This window comes from Varanus komodoensis, unplaced genomic scaffold (genome assembly GCF_004798865.1).
Source record: "Varanus komodoensis strain SLA01 unplaced genomic scaffold, ASM479886v1 scaffold1, whole genome shotgun sequence".
In the NCBI taxonomy this organism is placed as follows: domain Eukaryota; kingdom Metazoa; phylum Chordata; class Lepidosauria; order Squamata; family Varanidae; genus Varanus; species Varanus komodoensis.
The window spans coordinates 113022531-113039882 of NW_025335268.1; the positions used below are offsets into that span (position 1 = coordinate 113022531).

Here is a 17352-nt window from a genome sequence, read left to right on the forward strand (position 1 = left end):
TAACAATTAGCACAAGATAGTACAGCTGTGTTTTTTCCTTTCATGTAGAAATACTGAAATATTCCAAATTATACATCATATCTGTTCATCAAATCCTTCCTTTTCTGGATAATGTTTCAAAATCAGTAGTAACAGAGAGAGAGAAACAAATTTTATGTGAATGACATTTTTATCTGCAGCATTCAAATGATAAATCTCAACTGGATTTCTGTTCCTTTCCCATGTTATATATTACCATCTTAATCATCATACTCTACTACAGGCACTGCCGTGCCAGAACTGCCAATCACAGGCAATGTGCACAGTATTTTCACTCCAGGTTTCTTCACAGCTTCAACCTTTGCCTTGGATTGCTTAAATTGCTCCTTAGACATTTCATGAGCCACACATTTCCTAATTTTTTTCTCATTTTTGTTTTGTTTTTGCAACATTTGGACCCTGGGGGAAGAAAAAAAACATAGTTTTTCATCATTTCTAAACACTTTGGTCTTTCTTTCAGTTTGATACTAGAGTCTTGAATAAGTTCCCCATGGAATTATAATGTATCATGCTTGGTTATATTCATAAGTTCAATGTGCTTTTTTAACTTTTCAATTTTGAAAAACACACCATGTTAGACAATATTATCAAGCCCTCTTCAAGAGGAAAAAGAAAGGGATGAACTGATGCAATTTCCTGTCGCTAAAATGATTCAGTAGTATGGAAAAAGTCTTTGCTAAAAAGTCTTCTGTGCATTGTCACTTTTTTTCTTTTTGGTGATACTTCCTTCGCCATATTTCTTGTACCACATGCCTGACCTGCTCTGCAAAAGTATGATCTGAAGGAATGTGATACAGCCACCTTGCTGAAGCTGAGGAGGGCCAGAATTGATAAATGCCTAGTTGAGAACCCCATGCCTGCTATCTTAAATTCCACAATGCAAGAAAGACAGGCTAGTTATCTATAATTGAGGTTCTTTGTGTTGTCATCTGTGTACATATATTTGTTTGGCATCTATGCAAAGAATTGCTTGGAACATACTAGAGCTAAGCAGAATTATGGCAAAGTCTACTCCCTTTCCACTGTGCATAGTCAGGGCATGGTTTCTGCTGTTTCCACTCAGTTCCCAGTCCACCAGAGAAGTAGGATGAAAAACAACTGAGACATCAAAGTGGTGATGTGGGCAAGTTTATAGATACACATATAAGCACTTGAAGAACAACAATTATACATAAATAACCTGTTCTCCTAACCTGTCCTTACTGGAGGTGGACAAATGTCATACCAGAAGAAAGCGAACTGCTCAGCCAAAAGCTATTTTAGCCCTTGACTTCATGTCAAGTCTGTAGTGTTGGATAAATACGGAAGACTGGGCCCTGGTTACCACTCAAGCAAGGACATTCCCCCAAAGGAAGACACAACCCATGTGTGAAGTCACAAGCCATGTTGATAGACTACAAACATGCATGAAGAACAGGAGGTGGGGAAGCTGGCAACAGAGAACTACAGAAGCCAAAGCCAACATTATGACTCGGTAAAGAAACTGGCTTTGCAAGATGTGTTTCCTAGAACTGTAGAAAGCTGCAGTCCTACTCATAAAATTTCAAAGTGTGACAAACATTTAGGGAGTTTATCTTAACTTCCAGTGGTAAAGGGGAAGCAGAACAATGTCCTGATAAATGTGAAGCTAGGAAACAAATTTAGGGAAAAAGCAATATCCACTCTGAGGACCAGCTTATCTATATGAAAGATAATATTCAGCTGGCTGTGCCTCAAGTGCACAAAGTTCACTTGCCCATTTGTCGGAAAGACAGAGGAAGCAGTCAGATGGTGGATATTGCAGGTAGCAAAGTGTTCAAAGGGCTTATAGATGAGCTCTGAGGAGACTGTGGAAAACTTGTCTGCTGCTGTCAGAAAAGACTCAGTTGAGCATAAGTTGCAGAAACCTTTGATGGACTTCTTGATATCCAGGTGGTATGGAAGACTAGCAATCCATTCACCAGTGTATTGCAGGCTGATATAACAGACAGGTAAACTTGGAGGGATGAGAAAGCCAGCCTCTGATACTTTAGGGCAGGAATGAACAATGAGGTGCCCACAGAAACGTTTTTAGATGTCCACCAAGGTGCCCTGCTCCTCCCACATTTTAATACATTTCTAGCAGGTTCTGAATGTTATTCTGTATTGGAATAGAATCCACATAGGTGAAAATAGAAGAAAAGTGGGATATTTGTGAAGTTAGTAATAAATAGTAATTTATTTACTGGGGAGGGAAACTAAATGGGTCCTGGATACCTGAAGAAGCACCTTCTTCTCAATTTGCCTTCCCGCCCTTTGTGATCTGAGGCAGAGGTCCTTCTCCAAGATCCCTCTTTGAAGGAAATTAGGAGGGTAGCTACCTGGAGAAGGGTCTTTTCAGTGGTGGCGCCCTGACTTTGGAACACGTGCTTCCCAGGGAGGTTCGCCTAGTGCCATCACTTTATTTTTTTCAGCATCAGGCAAAAACTTTTTTATTTGCCCAACATTTTAACATTTAATTGGTTTTATCTTTGTTTTTATCATTAATGGTCAGATGCACTGTGTTGTTTGTTGGTATGTTTTTTGCAAGCTGTTCAGAGACGCTGGTATTGGATGGCATATAAAAACAATAAATAAATAAATAAATAAATAAATAAATAAATAAATAAAACCCAAAGACAGCTGTATCAGTGCTCTCCTATGTTAAGTTACTTTTTCATACTGATTTTTTTTTTTACAAAATCAAAATGTGTGTGTGTCCAAAATTATAACAGATCACTTTCCATTTTACACAGTTCACTGCCCATGGAAGGGAGTGGACCAAAGCTTACTTTTCAATCCCCTCTTCCCCTGATCCATAGATGGTAATAACCTGAATGATAAAATATAGCATTAAAGACTTAATGTCTCAATCTTACATTCCTACAGTATTAACTGTAATTGACTATGCAAAGATACAACAATAAGCCTGGGCTAATTAAATTTATCTTTACAGTTTATGCTCTGTGCCATTGCTCTGTTGACTTCTTTCCAGAAGAATAAGACCAAATATTAATTTACTTCATTTTCTACAAAACACAAGTAGCAAATAAATAGTCCTACCATACATTTCCCCTGGCACTAGGGGACAAGCCCATACAGAGAAAGTGGAGAAACAAGAAATCCAGCCCATATACTTTTCAGCAAAAGGTAATTTACTGACATGGGGCAAATGGAAACCTGCTGAAAATGGCAGAATTGCCCAGGTGTCACTGTCATAAATTAAAGACAATAAGATTGTTCAAGTGTAAATTGGCCTGATTTGGCATGCAAAACCTTTATTGTTGGCATGGATACAGAAGCTGAAAGATGCTAATTCAAAGTCTGTAGACTGAGTTTGCAGTTGGAGGAAAAACCCTATTCTATTGTCACAACCAAACAAGAAACTAGCAGAAAATACAAATACAGTGGTACCTTGGCTCACGAACTTAATCCGTTCCACGACTCTGGTTGTGACCCAAATTGGTTGTGACCCAAGTCAAATTTCCCCATAAGGTTCAATGTAAATAAGGTTAATCTGTTCTGTAACTATTTTTTTAATCAGAAAAATTTGAAACAAAGTGACAAAGAACAACAAAGTACTGTACAGTACAGTGGAGAACACTAACCTAGGTGGGGGGGAGATTATTGTTTTGAGGGAGAGTCCCCCTCCATAAGGACATTGGGGAGATCTCTTTCAGGGGTTTCCTCTCTTCTTTGTGTCTTAGCTGCAGGGTCAATTTTGGTGAAAAATCTGTCTATAGTCACTTGTTTTTTCCTGCGCTGCATAACCCTCCGGAAATGAGAGACCACGTTATCATTCATCAGATTCAACAGTGTTCATTACAGTTATGTTGGGGTGGTGCTTCTTAAAGAAATCCTGGCACTCATTCCATTTTTTCATAATGGATTGTCACTGCTAACCTCCTCCCTGTCTTCCTTTTCCTCGGTGGAATGCTCCTCAGCAAGTGCCTTCTGTAGCTCACTCGAGTTCAGCAAGTTCTTCTATTGTCAAGCTCCTCCTTATGGTCCTCAACAAGCTCCTCTATGTCAGCACCATTGACGTCTAGACCCATACTCTTGCCCAGAGACACAATCTCCTCCACTACCTCTGCATCAGACCCTTCAGAGTCACATTCAGTGACACATTCTGGCCACTGTTTCCTCCAGGCTGAGTTTAAGGTCCAGTATGTGACAACTTCTCAGGCTTTGTCAATGAGGTTGATGCAGTGGAGGACATTGAAATGTTTCTTCCAGAACTCTTTCAGAGTCAAGGGCATCTCTTCAGTGACATTAAAACACCTGCAGAAGAGCGCCTTTGTGTAGAGCTTCTTGAACTTGCAGATCACTTGCTGGTCCATGGGCTGCAGAAGAGCTGTAGTGTTGAGCGGGAGGAACTTGACCTTTATAAAGTCATACTCAGCATCCATATCATCCACCAAGGCTGGAGGGTGTGCCAGGGCATTGTCCATCAGAAGAAGGCAACTTTCAGGCAGTTGGTTGTCTTAAAGGTGGGTGCAAACACTTCGAGCAGCCATTCCATGAACAATTGCCTTGTGACCCAAGCCCTCGGATTGGCCCTCCACATGACAGGCAGTCTGGCCTTGTTCACATTCTGTTCCTTGAATGCATGAGGGGCCTGGGAATGGTACACCAGCAATGGCTTAATCTTCAGATAGGAGCTTGCGTTCACACACAGCAAAAGGGTCAATCTGTCCTTCGTGGCCTTTGCAACATTTTGAGCATCACTTTATTTACACGGGAAGTCAGTGCCAGGGTCCTATGGTTGCTCCACTCTTTTGCATCTCCTTTTTAGGGATTTCAGTGTGTATGAACATTTCTAGTTTGTGGCCAGTGTTTTGTTTTCAATATTTGTTGGCATTTTCTTGTTTGGATTTGGACTGATTCAGTTTTGGAAGCTTGGATTAGTTTCAGTGTTACTTGCTCTTCTCTGGGTGTTTATTCTTTCCTTTGAAGTGCTTTCAGAGCAGCTTTCACGTCACTTTCTAATATAGTAGGCTCTTCTTCATAAGCTACTTCTTCAAAGGAGTCTGTCATCCTTTCACCTCTTCTGTATAGTTTTCCTGAAAATTCTTTTCACCTTCTCTTTACTTTTTCCTGATTGGACGGTATCTTCCATCTTAACCTTTCAGCACTCCTAACATATTTGAATTTCTCTTTGAGTTCCTGGATCAACAGGAAGTGGTTTCTTGTTCTCTCTCTTCTCTCCCTGCTCCCCTTTTTTGCACTTTTTCCTCTTTCTTTGCACTGCTCATTGTAATATTTCTTTTTGTTTCTGCATGATAGTTACTGAAAAGTTGCATTCAGGATTCTTTTTATGTCAGCTTTTGTTTCTGTTTCTCACCTGTCCTTAGCAACTCTGAGTGTTTCTTCAGTCATCCATCTAGGCTTTTTCTTTCTTTTTCCTACAGGAATTGTCTTTTGGCATTCCTCCCTATTAATTCCTCTGGTTTAAATGTGCAGCTCTTCTGGCTGATGGTCAATTAAACTGAGAAATGCAAATCTGTTCTTTATGTAGACTTCAAATTCCTCATGAATGTTGTTTGTTGTCAAGACTCGAGGAGGCTTCAAGAATCCCTCTGCTGGCCAAGGGCCAGCAGAGTAGCCCTGGTAGTTGCAGGATTCTGTCCCCAGTCCACTGCAGCTGCCAGGGCTCTCAGGAGTCCCACCTGAGGAGGAGCTATGTAAGAACCAGCTCTTCCCCTCAGAAGCTGCCTTGGCAACAAAGGTCTTCCAGCATTGATAAAGTTCTCCTGGTCTACTGGACCTGGAACTCTGCTCCTGTTCCTGCCTGTGCTCCTGGACCCTGCCTGCATCTCCTCCTGCCCTGACCCGCTTTCCCTAACTTGACTTGCCTTCCTTGGTTCTCTGATCCTCAGTCTGCTTTTGATGATGCTCCCTTCTGTACAGACTTGACTTATATCTTGACTCCCGGCTTTGACCTCTTGGACTCTGTACTGGACTTGCTCTTGCCCACACCCTGTCTGCCAGGGTCCAGGTGCCTTCACCTGCTAGTCAGCCACCCCCACCCTGGAAGCTGACACTTGTATTTTGGCACGATATTTCTGTTAGTCACTTTTTTAAAGCTTGACTGTGATTTTTGATATTAAGAGTTCGTGGTCACTAGTGAAATCTCCTCCTGGCTTTGTTTTGGCAATAGGAGTACAGATTCTCCATCTCCTGTAATATAGACTATTTGATTTCTGTATTGGCCATCTGGTGATGCCCAAGTATACAGTCATCTGTTGTGTTGTGTATTTGCAATAAGCAGATTGCTGGCATTAGGGAAACTATGAGTCATTCTCCTGCTTTGTTTCTTACACCTAGATCAAATTTTCCTACAGAAATTTCTTTTGCCATTCTTCCCTAATATTGTCTCTGGTTTCAGACATGAATTATTGTTATGTTGATAGGGTTAACCATCCTCTGACCCTTCAGCAAGTTGTAATCTTTTTGCTGGTGGAGGATCTTGCTGCTGCTGACTGCTTACCCATCATGGAAGATTGGGGTGGCTGTTGCAATTTTTTGAAATAAGAAAACAATGAAGTTTGCTGCATTGATTGATCCTTCCTCTCACAAAAGATTTCTCTGTAGCATGCAATGCTGCTTCATAGCATTTTACCCACAGAACATCTTTCAAAATTGTAGTCAGTCCTCTCAAACCCTGCCACTGCTTTATCAACTAAGTTTATGTAATATTCTAAATCCTTCGTTGTCATTTCAACGATCTTCACACCATCTTCAACAGAGTAGAATCTGTTTCAAGAAACCACTTTCTTTCCTCATCCATAAGAAGCTACTTCTTATCCATTCAAGTTTTATCAGGAGATTGCAGCAATTCAATCACACCTTCAGGCTTCACTTCTAATTCTAGTTCTCTTGCTATTTTTCACCACATCTGTAGTTACTTCCTCTATCAAAGTCTTTGAATCCCTCAAACACATCCATGAGGGCTGGAATCAACTTCTTCCAAACTCCTGTTAATGTTGTTTTGAACTCTTCCCATGAATCACAAATGTTCTTAACAGCATCTAGAATGGGGAATCCTTTCCAGAAGGTTTTCCATTTACTCTGTCCAGATACATCACAGCAATCACTATCTATGGTGGCTATAGCCTTATGAAATGTATTTCTAAACAATAAGACTTGAAATTTGAAGAATCAAAATTACTCCCTGATTCATGGGCTGAAGAATGAGTTTTGGGTTAGCAGGCATGAAAACCACATTACTCTCATTGTACATCTCCATCAGAGCTCTTGAGTGACCAGGTGCATTGTCAATGAACAGTAATATTTTGAAAGGATTTTTTTTCTGAGCAGTAGGTCTTAATAGTGGGCTTAAAATATTCAGTAGACCATGCTGTAAACAGATGTGCTGTCATTCAGACTTTATTTTTCCATTTATAGAGAACAGGCAGAGTAGATTTAGCATGATTCTTAAGGGCCCTAGGATTTTCAGAACGGTAAATGATCAGCCTTTAACAAGAGAGTTAGTCTGTCCTTTGAAGCTCGACATTGACTTCTCTAGCTATGAAAGTCCTAGATGGCATCTTCTTTGAATATAAGGCTGTTTTATCTACATTGAAAATCTGTTGCTTAGTGTAGCCATCTTCATTAATTAGCTAGATCTTCTTGCTGCAGCTTCTATAACAGCACTTGCTTCTTCACCTTGCACTTTTATGTTATGGAGATGGCTTCTTTCCATAGAGGTTTGCCAAAATGTCAGTACCAACCTCCATTTTTCATATAAGATTGGAAGTCTTTCATTACACTCAAGATCAATCTCCTGGGATTCCAGCCAAAGAAGATGGCCAAGAGAATATAAAATGTCCTGTTTGTTTCACTAGCGATCTGTGTTTACCAAAATCTGAGCTATTTTTCTAATGACACTTGGTTGCTTCTCCACCACAGACTCCCCTCTGTCTTAGCCATACCAGCAGGCCTTGTACTCACATTCATGTGGCAAACATTAACAGGATTTGGACCCCTTTTTGTGTTGGAAGGAAAATAACCTCCTTTCCCAGCACAGATCTAATAGCTGTGACTGACTCATTCCCAGGACCTTCTGATTTTTCCCTTAGCAGCCTCCTAGCATAACAAAATAAATAGCAAGTTGAATAAGATCCTCAAATATGGCTATGGCTGTCTCTGTCATAAGGAAACAGTGTTCTATCAGTTTACATAACTTTGATCTTGAAATTGTTCCATTACTCTCTTCTGTTAAGGGTTTTGGGGAGCTGATATTCCAAATGAGCTCCTGACTAAGAGAAAGCTCTCCCCACTCACTGCCTTCAGCAGGCTTTTCCTGCTCATCTGGCAGCTTCACAAGGAGCTAGGGAAGTTTGAGTCTGCCACCTGCTCCAGCAGGCTGACTCCACTCTCGGTGGGAGGGGAAAAAAACACCCACAGCCCCAGTGTTCAGCCAGTCATCCACATGCAGTTGTTTTGAGGTCTTATGGAGGGTAGTCAGAATTATTTCTAGTTCTCTTCTTGCTTTCCCCTCCTTCCATCACTCTGAGTGTTGTAGCATTGAAATAAAATCTCAGCATTCACATATACTGTTCCAGGCAGGAATTCAAGCTAACAGAATAATCTTATCTGGACTTGGCCAGTATCCCAAACTCACAGCTGTCAGAGTAAAATAAAAGAGAACAGCAAAATATCCTCTTTCAGAATGGAGAAAGAGAATAGAGATAAGACAGGTAAAAGTAGATTGGATCTAAAACTAAAACAAAAACCTTTAATCCTTGGTGTCTCCCAGGGCTTTTGCTCCACCTGTCTCTGACCTGGAGTCCAGGGTGTCATACAGTTGTTTTAAACCCCAGGTCCTCAGCCATCTAAAGCACCTTCCTCTGTGAATCACCTCTCCTTTGAGGGGAACACAGGTCAAAAACTGCAGTGTCCAGGAGAGCTTTGAGAGTAGCAGGGAGACCACCAATGCTGCATCTGACTCATAATCCTCTGGGCTGGTAGTGATGAACTTTGAAGGGATTGGTGCCTGGACAGCAATGGCACTGGAGATCAGTGGTGACTCGTGTCAGCTCAGTACCAAGAGATGTTGCCAGCTTGATATCAAGGGTCCATGCTGGCTGAGTACCAAGGGTCCTTCTCAGCTCTCACATCTGGCCATTGAAAAGTGGTGACTGATGGATGGTGGAACATTGGAAAGGTGGTGGCACACTCAATATCAGCAACTGTGGTCAATGTCATGTTAACCCTCCCGGTACTGAGCCACTGGGGAACAGTCCAGTGGTCAGAGTCAGTAGTAGAAGAACAAGACAGAGTTAGTCTAAGATGTAAGTGTGGTCAAACAAGCTAGGAGTCTGGAAACCAAGGAGTCAATGCCAAGGGGAACAGGTGCCTAAGGACTGGAGCAGGAGAAGGTGTAAGCAAGAGCCAGGAAACCAGACAGGGTCCCGGAACAAAAAGCCCAAGAGTCCCACAAACAAGGAACACTTCATCAACTCATTGATTGCCAAGGCAGCTTCTGGAGGGAAGAGCCAGTTCTTATAGCTTTCTCAGGACTCCCAGGTGGAGCTCATGAAAGCCCTGGCAGAGTGTTTGGGGTAGTAATCCTGCAACTACTAGGGCTGCTATGCTGGTCCTTGACCAGCAGAGGGAATCCTGCGGCTGCTTCGGGTGTTGATAATTGCAGAGGCAAAAAGGGCAGCATCAGTCCTCAGGAGCACACAGAGGTGCAGGAGTGGAAGTCTGGGGATGCTGCCGGGTCCTCTCCCGGCTCATCCCATGACATGATGGAGGGTTCCTCCAGGGCTTCTGGAATCAGAGGACTGGGGGTTACCAGCCTAGTGGGACTTACGTAGTGCTCACACTTCTTAGGTCATTTGTGACCTTCCTTATTGAGTGGGTACCTGGTGAGCAGCTGTGGCATGATTCTGGAAGGGGCTATCTTGTCAAGGAAGTGACAAGGCAGCTTAAGTCCTTTGAGGAATCAGCCACCTGGAGAGCCTTCTTCTGGAGGGAAGCTTTTAGTCAGCAGGCTTGTTGCTTGCAGGTCTGTTTGGTGAAAGCCTGGCATGTAGCACAGGCCTCCACCACATCCCTTACCTAGACAGAGAAGAAAGGAGGAATTCCCATCTGAGGAGGGTCTTTTACGAATGCTATTGAAAAAGATGGCGCTGATAGACTCGCTCGATACAGGATTCTTCCAAACCTTTAATTTGTAAAAAACATAATCATCTGCGAAGCACAATAAAGCAAAGCGCAGTAAAAGGAGGTATGCCTCATGACTTTACTATTTTATTTAATTATACCATGTGCACAACTTTGCATTATAACCAAAGCACTCGTCAGAATAAGAATGGTTTTCTTTGATTTTAATAGGAGAAGGTAAAGGCACTGCAACTGAGAACTCAGTTAAGCTGAGGCTAAACCCTATCAACTTTTCCATACACTGTTGGATACAGTACCCCAAAGACTTCTTGACCACCACTCCCTTCCTCTCAGAGAAGAACTGTGAGGGGATCCTACAGTGAAGGTTGGGAAGTGTCAGTTTGCTACACTAGAAACTAAATTAATCCAAAACTTATGCCTGCGAAATTGTGTGCATATACAAATGTATTTCTCTCTCCCTATCTCAGACACATGCCTTCCAAAATGCCATAAAACAATATTTGGCTTATCAGTTGTAAAGGGGTCAAGCCCAGCAACAGATGACATGCTTTGCATGCATAATACCCTGGTTCAAAAGTTGACATTCCAGATACAATGATCTCAGGTACCAAATGTTGGGAAAGCCCACTATCAATTACTGAAGACAATGCTTACCTGAATGAATAGTTAAAATACAGACACATAAACCACCACATCAGATATACACATAAAGCTTCACAAATATAGGCTTGACTCAGCTTTGGTTACCACTGATTCTTTCCTCTGTATGTGACAAGAAATTTGGGTATGGTTTCTCATATCATACTGGGCTTGGAAAAAGGCCCAAATCAAGCAGGTGGCACCAAAGAACAACACGAGTCCTTCCCTAGGTCACTCTGGAGAGTGGGAACAGCTCTCATGTCATACTGTGCTTTAATAAGGATGGCACATCTTCAGACTACATCTTCCACTAAAACTTAGTAAGTTATATTTAGGAAGGAGACATAATATAATGAGGATTATACTTCTGTAGGAGTTATACAATCCCTTCCCTCACTGCCAGTGGCCAAAAGTTGGGATATAAAAGGAACATTTCCTCTATGGAAATATGTTCAGATCTCCTGTCCTGTCATTGCTCTATTTGCAGAAGTCTCCAATTTGCATAAAAGCAGCAATCCTGAATGGCAATCAGGCATGAGATGAGCAGTGAGATGATGTTCAGAGAATCCTAGGTGATGCAAAATTTATTAATTTGCCCAAAGAGTGCTACAAACATAAGTAGCTTACATTTCTGGTCAGACATCATTTCAGTTCTAGGTTCTTACTTGTACTGAAAAAGAAAATTTTAGAAAATCAGGAAACAGGAGCCATTGCTCTGAACAAAGTCAGGGGGAGATCACAAAAAATTATAAAAATTATTTGTGTGTCCCTTGCTTCTGGTCTACACACACACAATGCTAAGCATCTTACACAACTCATACACAAGACAGAAAAATTGGCTATAAATATTTTAAACACAGACATCTATTTCTATTAACAAACCAAACTAAAAACAAACTAATTGTACAGTGTTAAAAGCTGTACATACCTCTCCTCATGAAAGTGCTGATACACTTCTTTACGCTGCTTCTGCTCTTCTACAATTCCTTTATTCCTATATTTCTTTTCACTTACGGCTTCTCTGCAGTTTCTCCACCCATCAAGCCTTAATAAACCTCTTGTCAAAGAAGTATGCTGAGTGCTGAAGCGCTGAACAAATGCATTTTCCAATACCTTTCTTTCCTTGTTGTCTAAATAACGAGAATATTTTTCTCTCATTTTGTTAATTAACTTTGATTGTTCATGTTTGCTGTCTTTCAAGATATCACGAATCTTCAGCTTTTCTTCTTCATATTTTTTCTGAAGCTTCTCTATTTTTTCTTCACGTAAACGATCAATATAGTCATGAGCATCACTTTTCTCGATCAGCATCCGCATAACTTCACGCTCCTTTTTAAGCTGACCATCCAGTCTCTGACTTTCCCAATACGTTTTATCAATGCTACACAGAGGACGAAGTCTTATACTTCCAAATGCTTTAGCAAAGACCTTTTTCTCAATGCTACCTGGTTCATGTATAGGCATAGTTTGTGGTATAGAATGTGTGATATAACGCAAGTCCTGAACAGCATCAAAAAAATATTTTTCTTTCTCATGATATTGTTGCAAATCTTCAGTCAATGAATAAAATGGTGTCCTATGTATTGAAAGTCTAAATTTAGCTGCCATAGTATCTTCTTTCTTTTCAGTCTTTTTCCATTCCAAGAGATCTAACATAAAACAGTTTGATTGTTACATTACCAGTTCTCAAATGCTAACATATTTAGTATTAAAAGTTATAATGTAACATAGTTTAGCATCAGCATATAAACCACAGACAGAAACCTGCGATGTTGTTCATCTATGGCTCCTAACTTCCCAGACTAGAGTTTTAAGAGTTGTAGTCCAAAAACAATTTGGGAAGTCATATCAGCCACCCCAGGTATAAATGATTGCATCCCATCCACAAGGCTATATAACTTAATAGCAATTTATTTCAACTGACTTGAAATTGACTTCCCAACTGAGTTTGGGAAGGTGGTATATTCAATGAATTAAACTACTAGCCAAAATAAGCCTTGAAAACCTGAAATTGCCTATAACTCAGAGTTAAAATACCCCAGAATTGCTGATTCAACACTGACCAACCTTATTTATTCTTTGACTATCATTAACTTCATATAGAATGTTCCTGGCCCCAACAAAACTCAGTTCTGACAAAGTCCCACTGAAACCAATGGAGCAAGTTAGCTGTAACTATTTCAAGCTGCATTGTTTTCAGAAAGGTTTAATCACAGCTAACTTTAGCTAGACTCACAACTCTTTTTTAAAGTGTTTGACAATCGTTTCCACAGCTTTGAACTAATTGAAAATCTTCATGCTAGTTACTTGGCTGCTTCTGGGAAAGAGGCTTCAGTACTTACTCCATATGCCATCTGCTGCACTTGGAATATACAACACAGTTGCCCTATTTTCAGTGGCTGTTCCAGACCCCATGTGTCCCAAAGAAGCAGAAGAGACTACAGAGAGGTAAGTTAACAAAGGTTGCTCAGAACTCACTGAGTAAGTATATACTTCTCCTACTTTAATTTTTCCACATTTTTTTTTTGCATTTAGATATGCTCTCCAACAAACTCTAGGACTTCCAGAAGCAGGTATAACTGGGATCATTTGGAACTGAAATTGGACACAGGTGACTCCATTCCACTATTTATCTAATGTGATTTCTGGAGGTGGTAGGTTGCACCAAAGTTTATTTAGACATGTCACAGCAAATGGGGCAAATACTTATGCAATCAACAAGTGCTAGTTTGGTTATTTTACTAAATTTTTGAGCCTATATATATAAATTTTGGCTCAAAATTATATATATAGAGAGAGTCTTCACAGTGTATACCAAATGGTAACAATGGCACTTATGCTCAAGTTAACTCTGGTTAGTACTGCACAGAAGAAGACAATGATAAACCACTTCCGCATCTTCTTACCTTGAAACTGCTATATGTAACAGGTCAAAATGAAACAAGAAATAGCACCAGAAGATGATAGCACCAGAAGTACCTGTGTTGGAAGGCACTTAATGAGCTACTGGGGAAGAGCAGGGCACAAGAACAAATAATGCTGCCACTAGATCAAAACCAAAAGGAAGTTGAGTGGCTAGCATGCACAGAGGTAAAAGAAAAGTCCAATGCTGCAAAACATATAGAACTGAAACATGAGACTTGAGTAGTATGAACCAAGGCAAACTGGAAACAGTGAGACAAGATATAAACATTGGAGTACTTTGTGTGAGTGAATTAAAATGAACTGGAATAGGATGGTTTCAGTCAGTCAGTCTGTTTTACGCCAGAAATGATAAACTCAGGAGAACTAGAATTACTTTAATTTTAAAGCAATATGTAGCTCAGGTAGTATGAGACCATAATACAAAATCTGACCAAATAATATCAGTCAGAATTTGTGGAAAACATAATAATCATAACTCAAGTCTATGTTCCAATAACAGATGCTGAAGACATCAAGACAAGATATTCTGATGATACTAGGTAACTGGAATACAAAAGTTGGAAACAAAGCAAAATGAATTTTTGTAGGGAAAAATGGTCTGGGATAAGAAATGACACTGGGAAACAACTCACAGAATTCCCTAGTGCCAGCAATCTGCCTATTACAAATACATACTTAATGCAACTGACCAGATGATTGTATACATGGGCATCACCAGATGGTCAATACAGAAATCAAATAGACTATGGGAATTGGAAGCAGAAGATGGAGACTCTGTATTCTCAGTGTCAATATAGGACAAAAACAGATTATATTAGTGACCAGAACTCTTAATATCAAAAATTAGAGTCAAGCTATAAAAAAGAGGACTAACAAAAAGATTTTGCCAAAATATGACTTTAAAAACATCCCTGAGGGATTTGAAGTCCACTGACCATGAGCTAGAAGAGCTGTAGATTTAAACCAGAGCTATTAATAGGGAAGAAAGTCAAAAGACAATTCCTGTAACAAAAAGAAAGAAAAAGCCTAGATGGATGGCTGAAGAAACACTCAGCCTACTATATTAGAAAGTGACGTGAAAGCTGCTCTGAAAGCACTTCAAAGGAAGGAATAAACACCCAGAGAGGAGAGAGTAACACTGGAACTAATCCAAGCTTCTGAGACTGAATCAGTCCAAATCCAAACAAGAAAATGTCAACAAATATTGGAAACAAAACAATGACCACAGACTGGAAATGTTCATACACACTGAAATCACTAAAAAGGAGATGCAAAAGAGTGGAGCAACCATAGGACCCTGGCACTGACTTTCCGTGTAAATAAAGCGATGCTCAAAGTGTTGCAAAGGCAGGTTGCATAACTGTAACTGTTGTTCTTGGAGTGGTCATCTGTGCGTTCTCACACATATGGCCTTTGCGGCAGAGTGCAAGGCCTGAATCAGAGAAAACTTGCACAGCTTGGTGTCACAGAGTGGGCAGGAGCCCTGTCCCGCCCCCATCAAGGGCAGGATAAGAAGGGGGAGCTCCTGCCCAGTTGCTCAGTTGCCTTGAAGACCGTGTCGTCCCAGGCGTGTGAGGGAGCCAGAGGCATAGGTGACTGCACCTCACCCAAAGGGTAACACAGTGCGTTGGGCTGATGACAGCCAGTGGGGCGGGGACCGGGTTGCGTGAATGCACAAAATACCAGTCAGAGAATGACAGTTACAGGTGAGCAACCTGCCTTTCTTCTTTGTGGTCTCTGTGCATCACATGCATATAGGCAACTAGCAAGCTTGCCATCCAGGAGGAGGGGGCTCTCGTCACTGAAGAAATGAGGAAAGCACCGCCCTGCCGAACGTGCAGTCCTGGCTGGCACGGATGTCTAGCAGGTAGCGGCAAACAAAGGTCAGGGGTGCAGACTGTGTTGCAGCTCTGTAGACCTAATGCAGTGGGATGTCAGCTAGGAGGGAGTAGATGTGGTCTGTGTGCATGTAGAGTGGGCACAAGGGTGTGCAGAAAGAGGAATCTTAGCCATTTCGTAGGCCAAGGAAATGGTGCTGGAGACCCATTTTGATAGCCTGTAGCTTGACACAGGTTCCCCTGCTTTTCTGCCTTTGTAGCATATGATCAAACAATCAGCTAGCGGCACGGTGGGTGGACATGATGATTACCAGGAACACAGTCTTCCAGGAAAGGAGATGGAGATCTGATATAGCCATGGCTTCAAACAGCCTCTTGGTGGGGGACTGGAGAACCACAGAAAGACTCCAGGAGGAGGTGCAGGTCTGGACTGGGGGGGCAAGTTCCAGAGGCCCCTTAGGAATCAGCGTTTCAGAGGGTGGGTGAACATGGATGACCCTTGGACGGGGGGTGAAAGTGGGAGATGGATCCTGGCCTCCTCCCTCTTCCCCACACAGCTTTTTCTTCTCGCCAGGGTTAGAATAGGAATTGCCATGGAGTTTTCTGTAATGGCTCAGAGTACACCCTAACTCACTTTACACCCTTACATGTCTTAAATATGTATTCCTATCACTTATAATATTAATATTTGTTTTGTTTCCATGAATTATGCAATTTGCTTACTTTTATCAGTAGTTGCTTTCAAAGAAACAACAAATGGAGAACAATTGTAACCAAAGAATACATTTCTGTTAATGGACTGCCTCCAAACAAATCTAATTAAAAAATAATAAAATTGTATTTGTGATCAAGAAGCTGGAAGAATATTAAAAGAGCTCCAGGATGACATGCTGTAATCATAGTTACCATTTATACATTGGACATATTTTACTCTTAGACATTGCAGTTAGGTTATAGGTGAAGTATCATGTGCTCCTCAGTCAGTCCTGTAACTAGTAAAATGTTTTATGAAAACAGTATATGCTTGCCACTTTGCAAATATTTGGCCAGCACCATGCCTTGTACAGGGATATGCAAAGTATACTTGAAATGAGAAACATGAGGAAACTCCCAAAATTTGGGCCAGAAGTATTGATTATACTTAGAGAACCTAATAAATGTTTTCAATCTCATTTATCAAGCTTAACTTTGCTAAGGTCTGTGTTGTTTTATGATCAAAATGTATCCACATGCTTACAATATCTCCCCGCTGAGCTTTGGAGAATGAGGACTCAAAACTTACCATTCTGTAATTTTTTATAATTCAAATGACACTACTTTTCATCTCACACGTGCCTACAGTTGTTCTCAGATTGCAAAAACATGTCTGTAACATTTAAATTTTATATAAAATGAACACAATGAAGTCAAGGGAATACATTTTTGTTCAGAGTGGATGAATACAAATGCAATCATTAGATATCAAAGAACAAGAATGTCTGCAAGTCTGCATGAACATGAGTAGCTATACCACAACTTGTTAAATTACTAACCCTTCCTTGAAGACTTTCTTGATTTATTTTCTTTAATTCTTTTCTTTTCTTCCAATCTGAGTATAGTTGAAAGAATGGGCTGTTTTAAGCTTCTCAAATAGAAATGAAGGTCCTTAAGATCTTTCACATCTATAGCCTGTTAAAACAAGCATTTCATTCCTTAGTGTTTTTGCTACAGCAATACACACCAAATTCTTCCATTAGTAGCACCTACTTTACTGTAGAGCTTTACTAACTGTGCAGCTCTT

General features: G+C 40.8%; 1 protein-coding gene across 1 annotated transcript in view; it reads right to left on the bottom strand.

The window, feature by feature from the left end:
- Window positions 1–239: 239 nt before the first annotated feature.
- LRRIQ3 (leucine rich repeats and IQ motif containing 3) overlaps window positions 240–17352 on the bottom strand; it is a 38009-nt gene continuing 20896 nt past the window's right edge. Inside the window, exons 5-7 of the mRNA XM_044431602.1 lie at window positions 17105–17240; window positions 11738–12458; window positions 240–438 (exon numbers count right to left, since the gene is read on the bottom strand). Coding sequence (XP_044287537.1) covers window positions 240–438; window positions 11738–12458; window positions 17105–17240 — 1056 coding nt within the window. The remainder of the gene's footprint in view (window positions 439–11737; window positions 12459–17104; window positions 17241–17352) is intronic.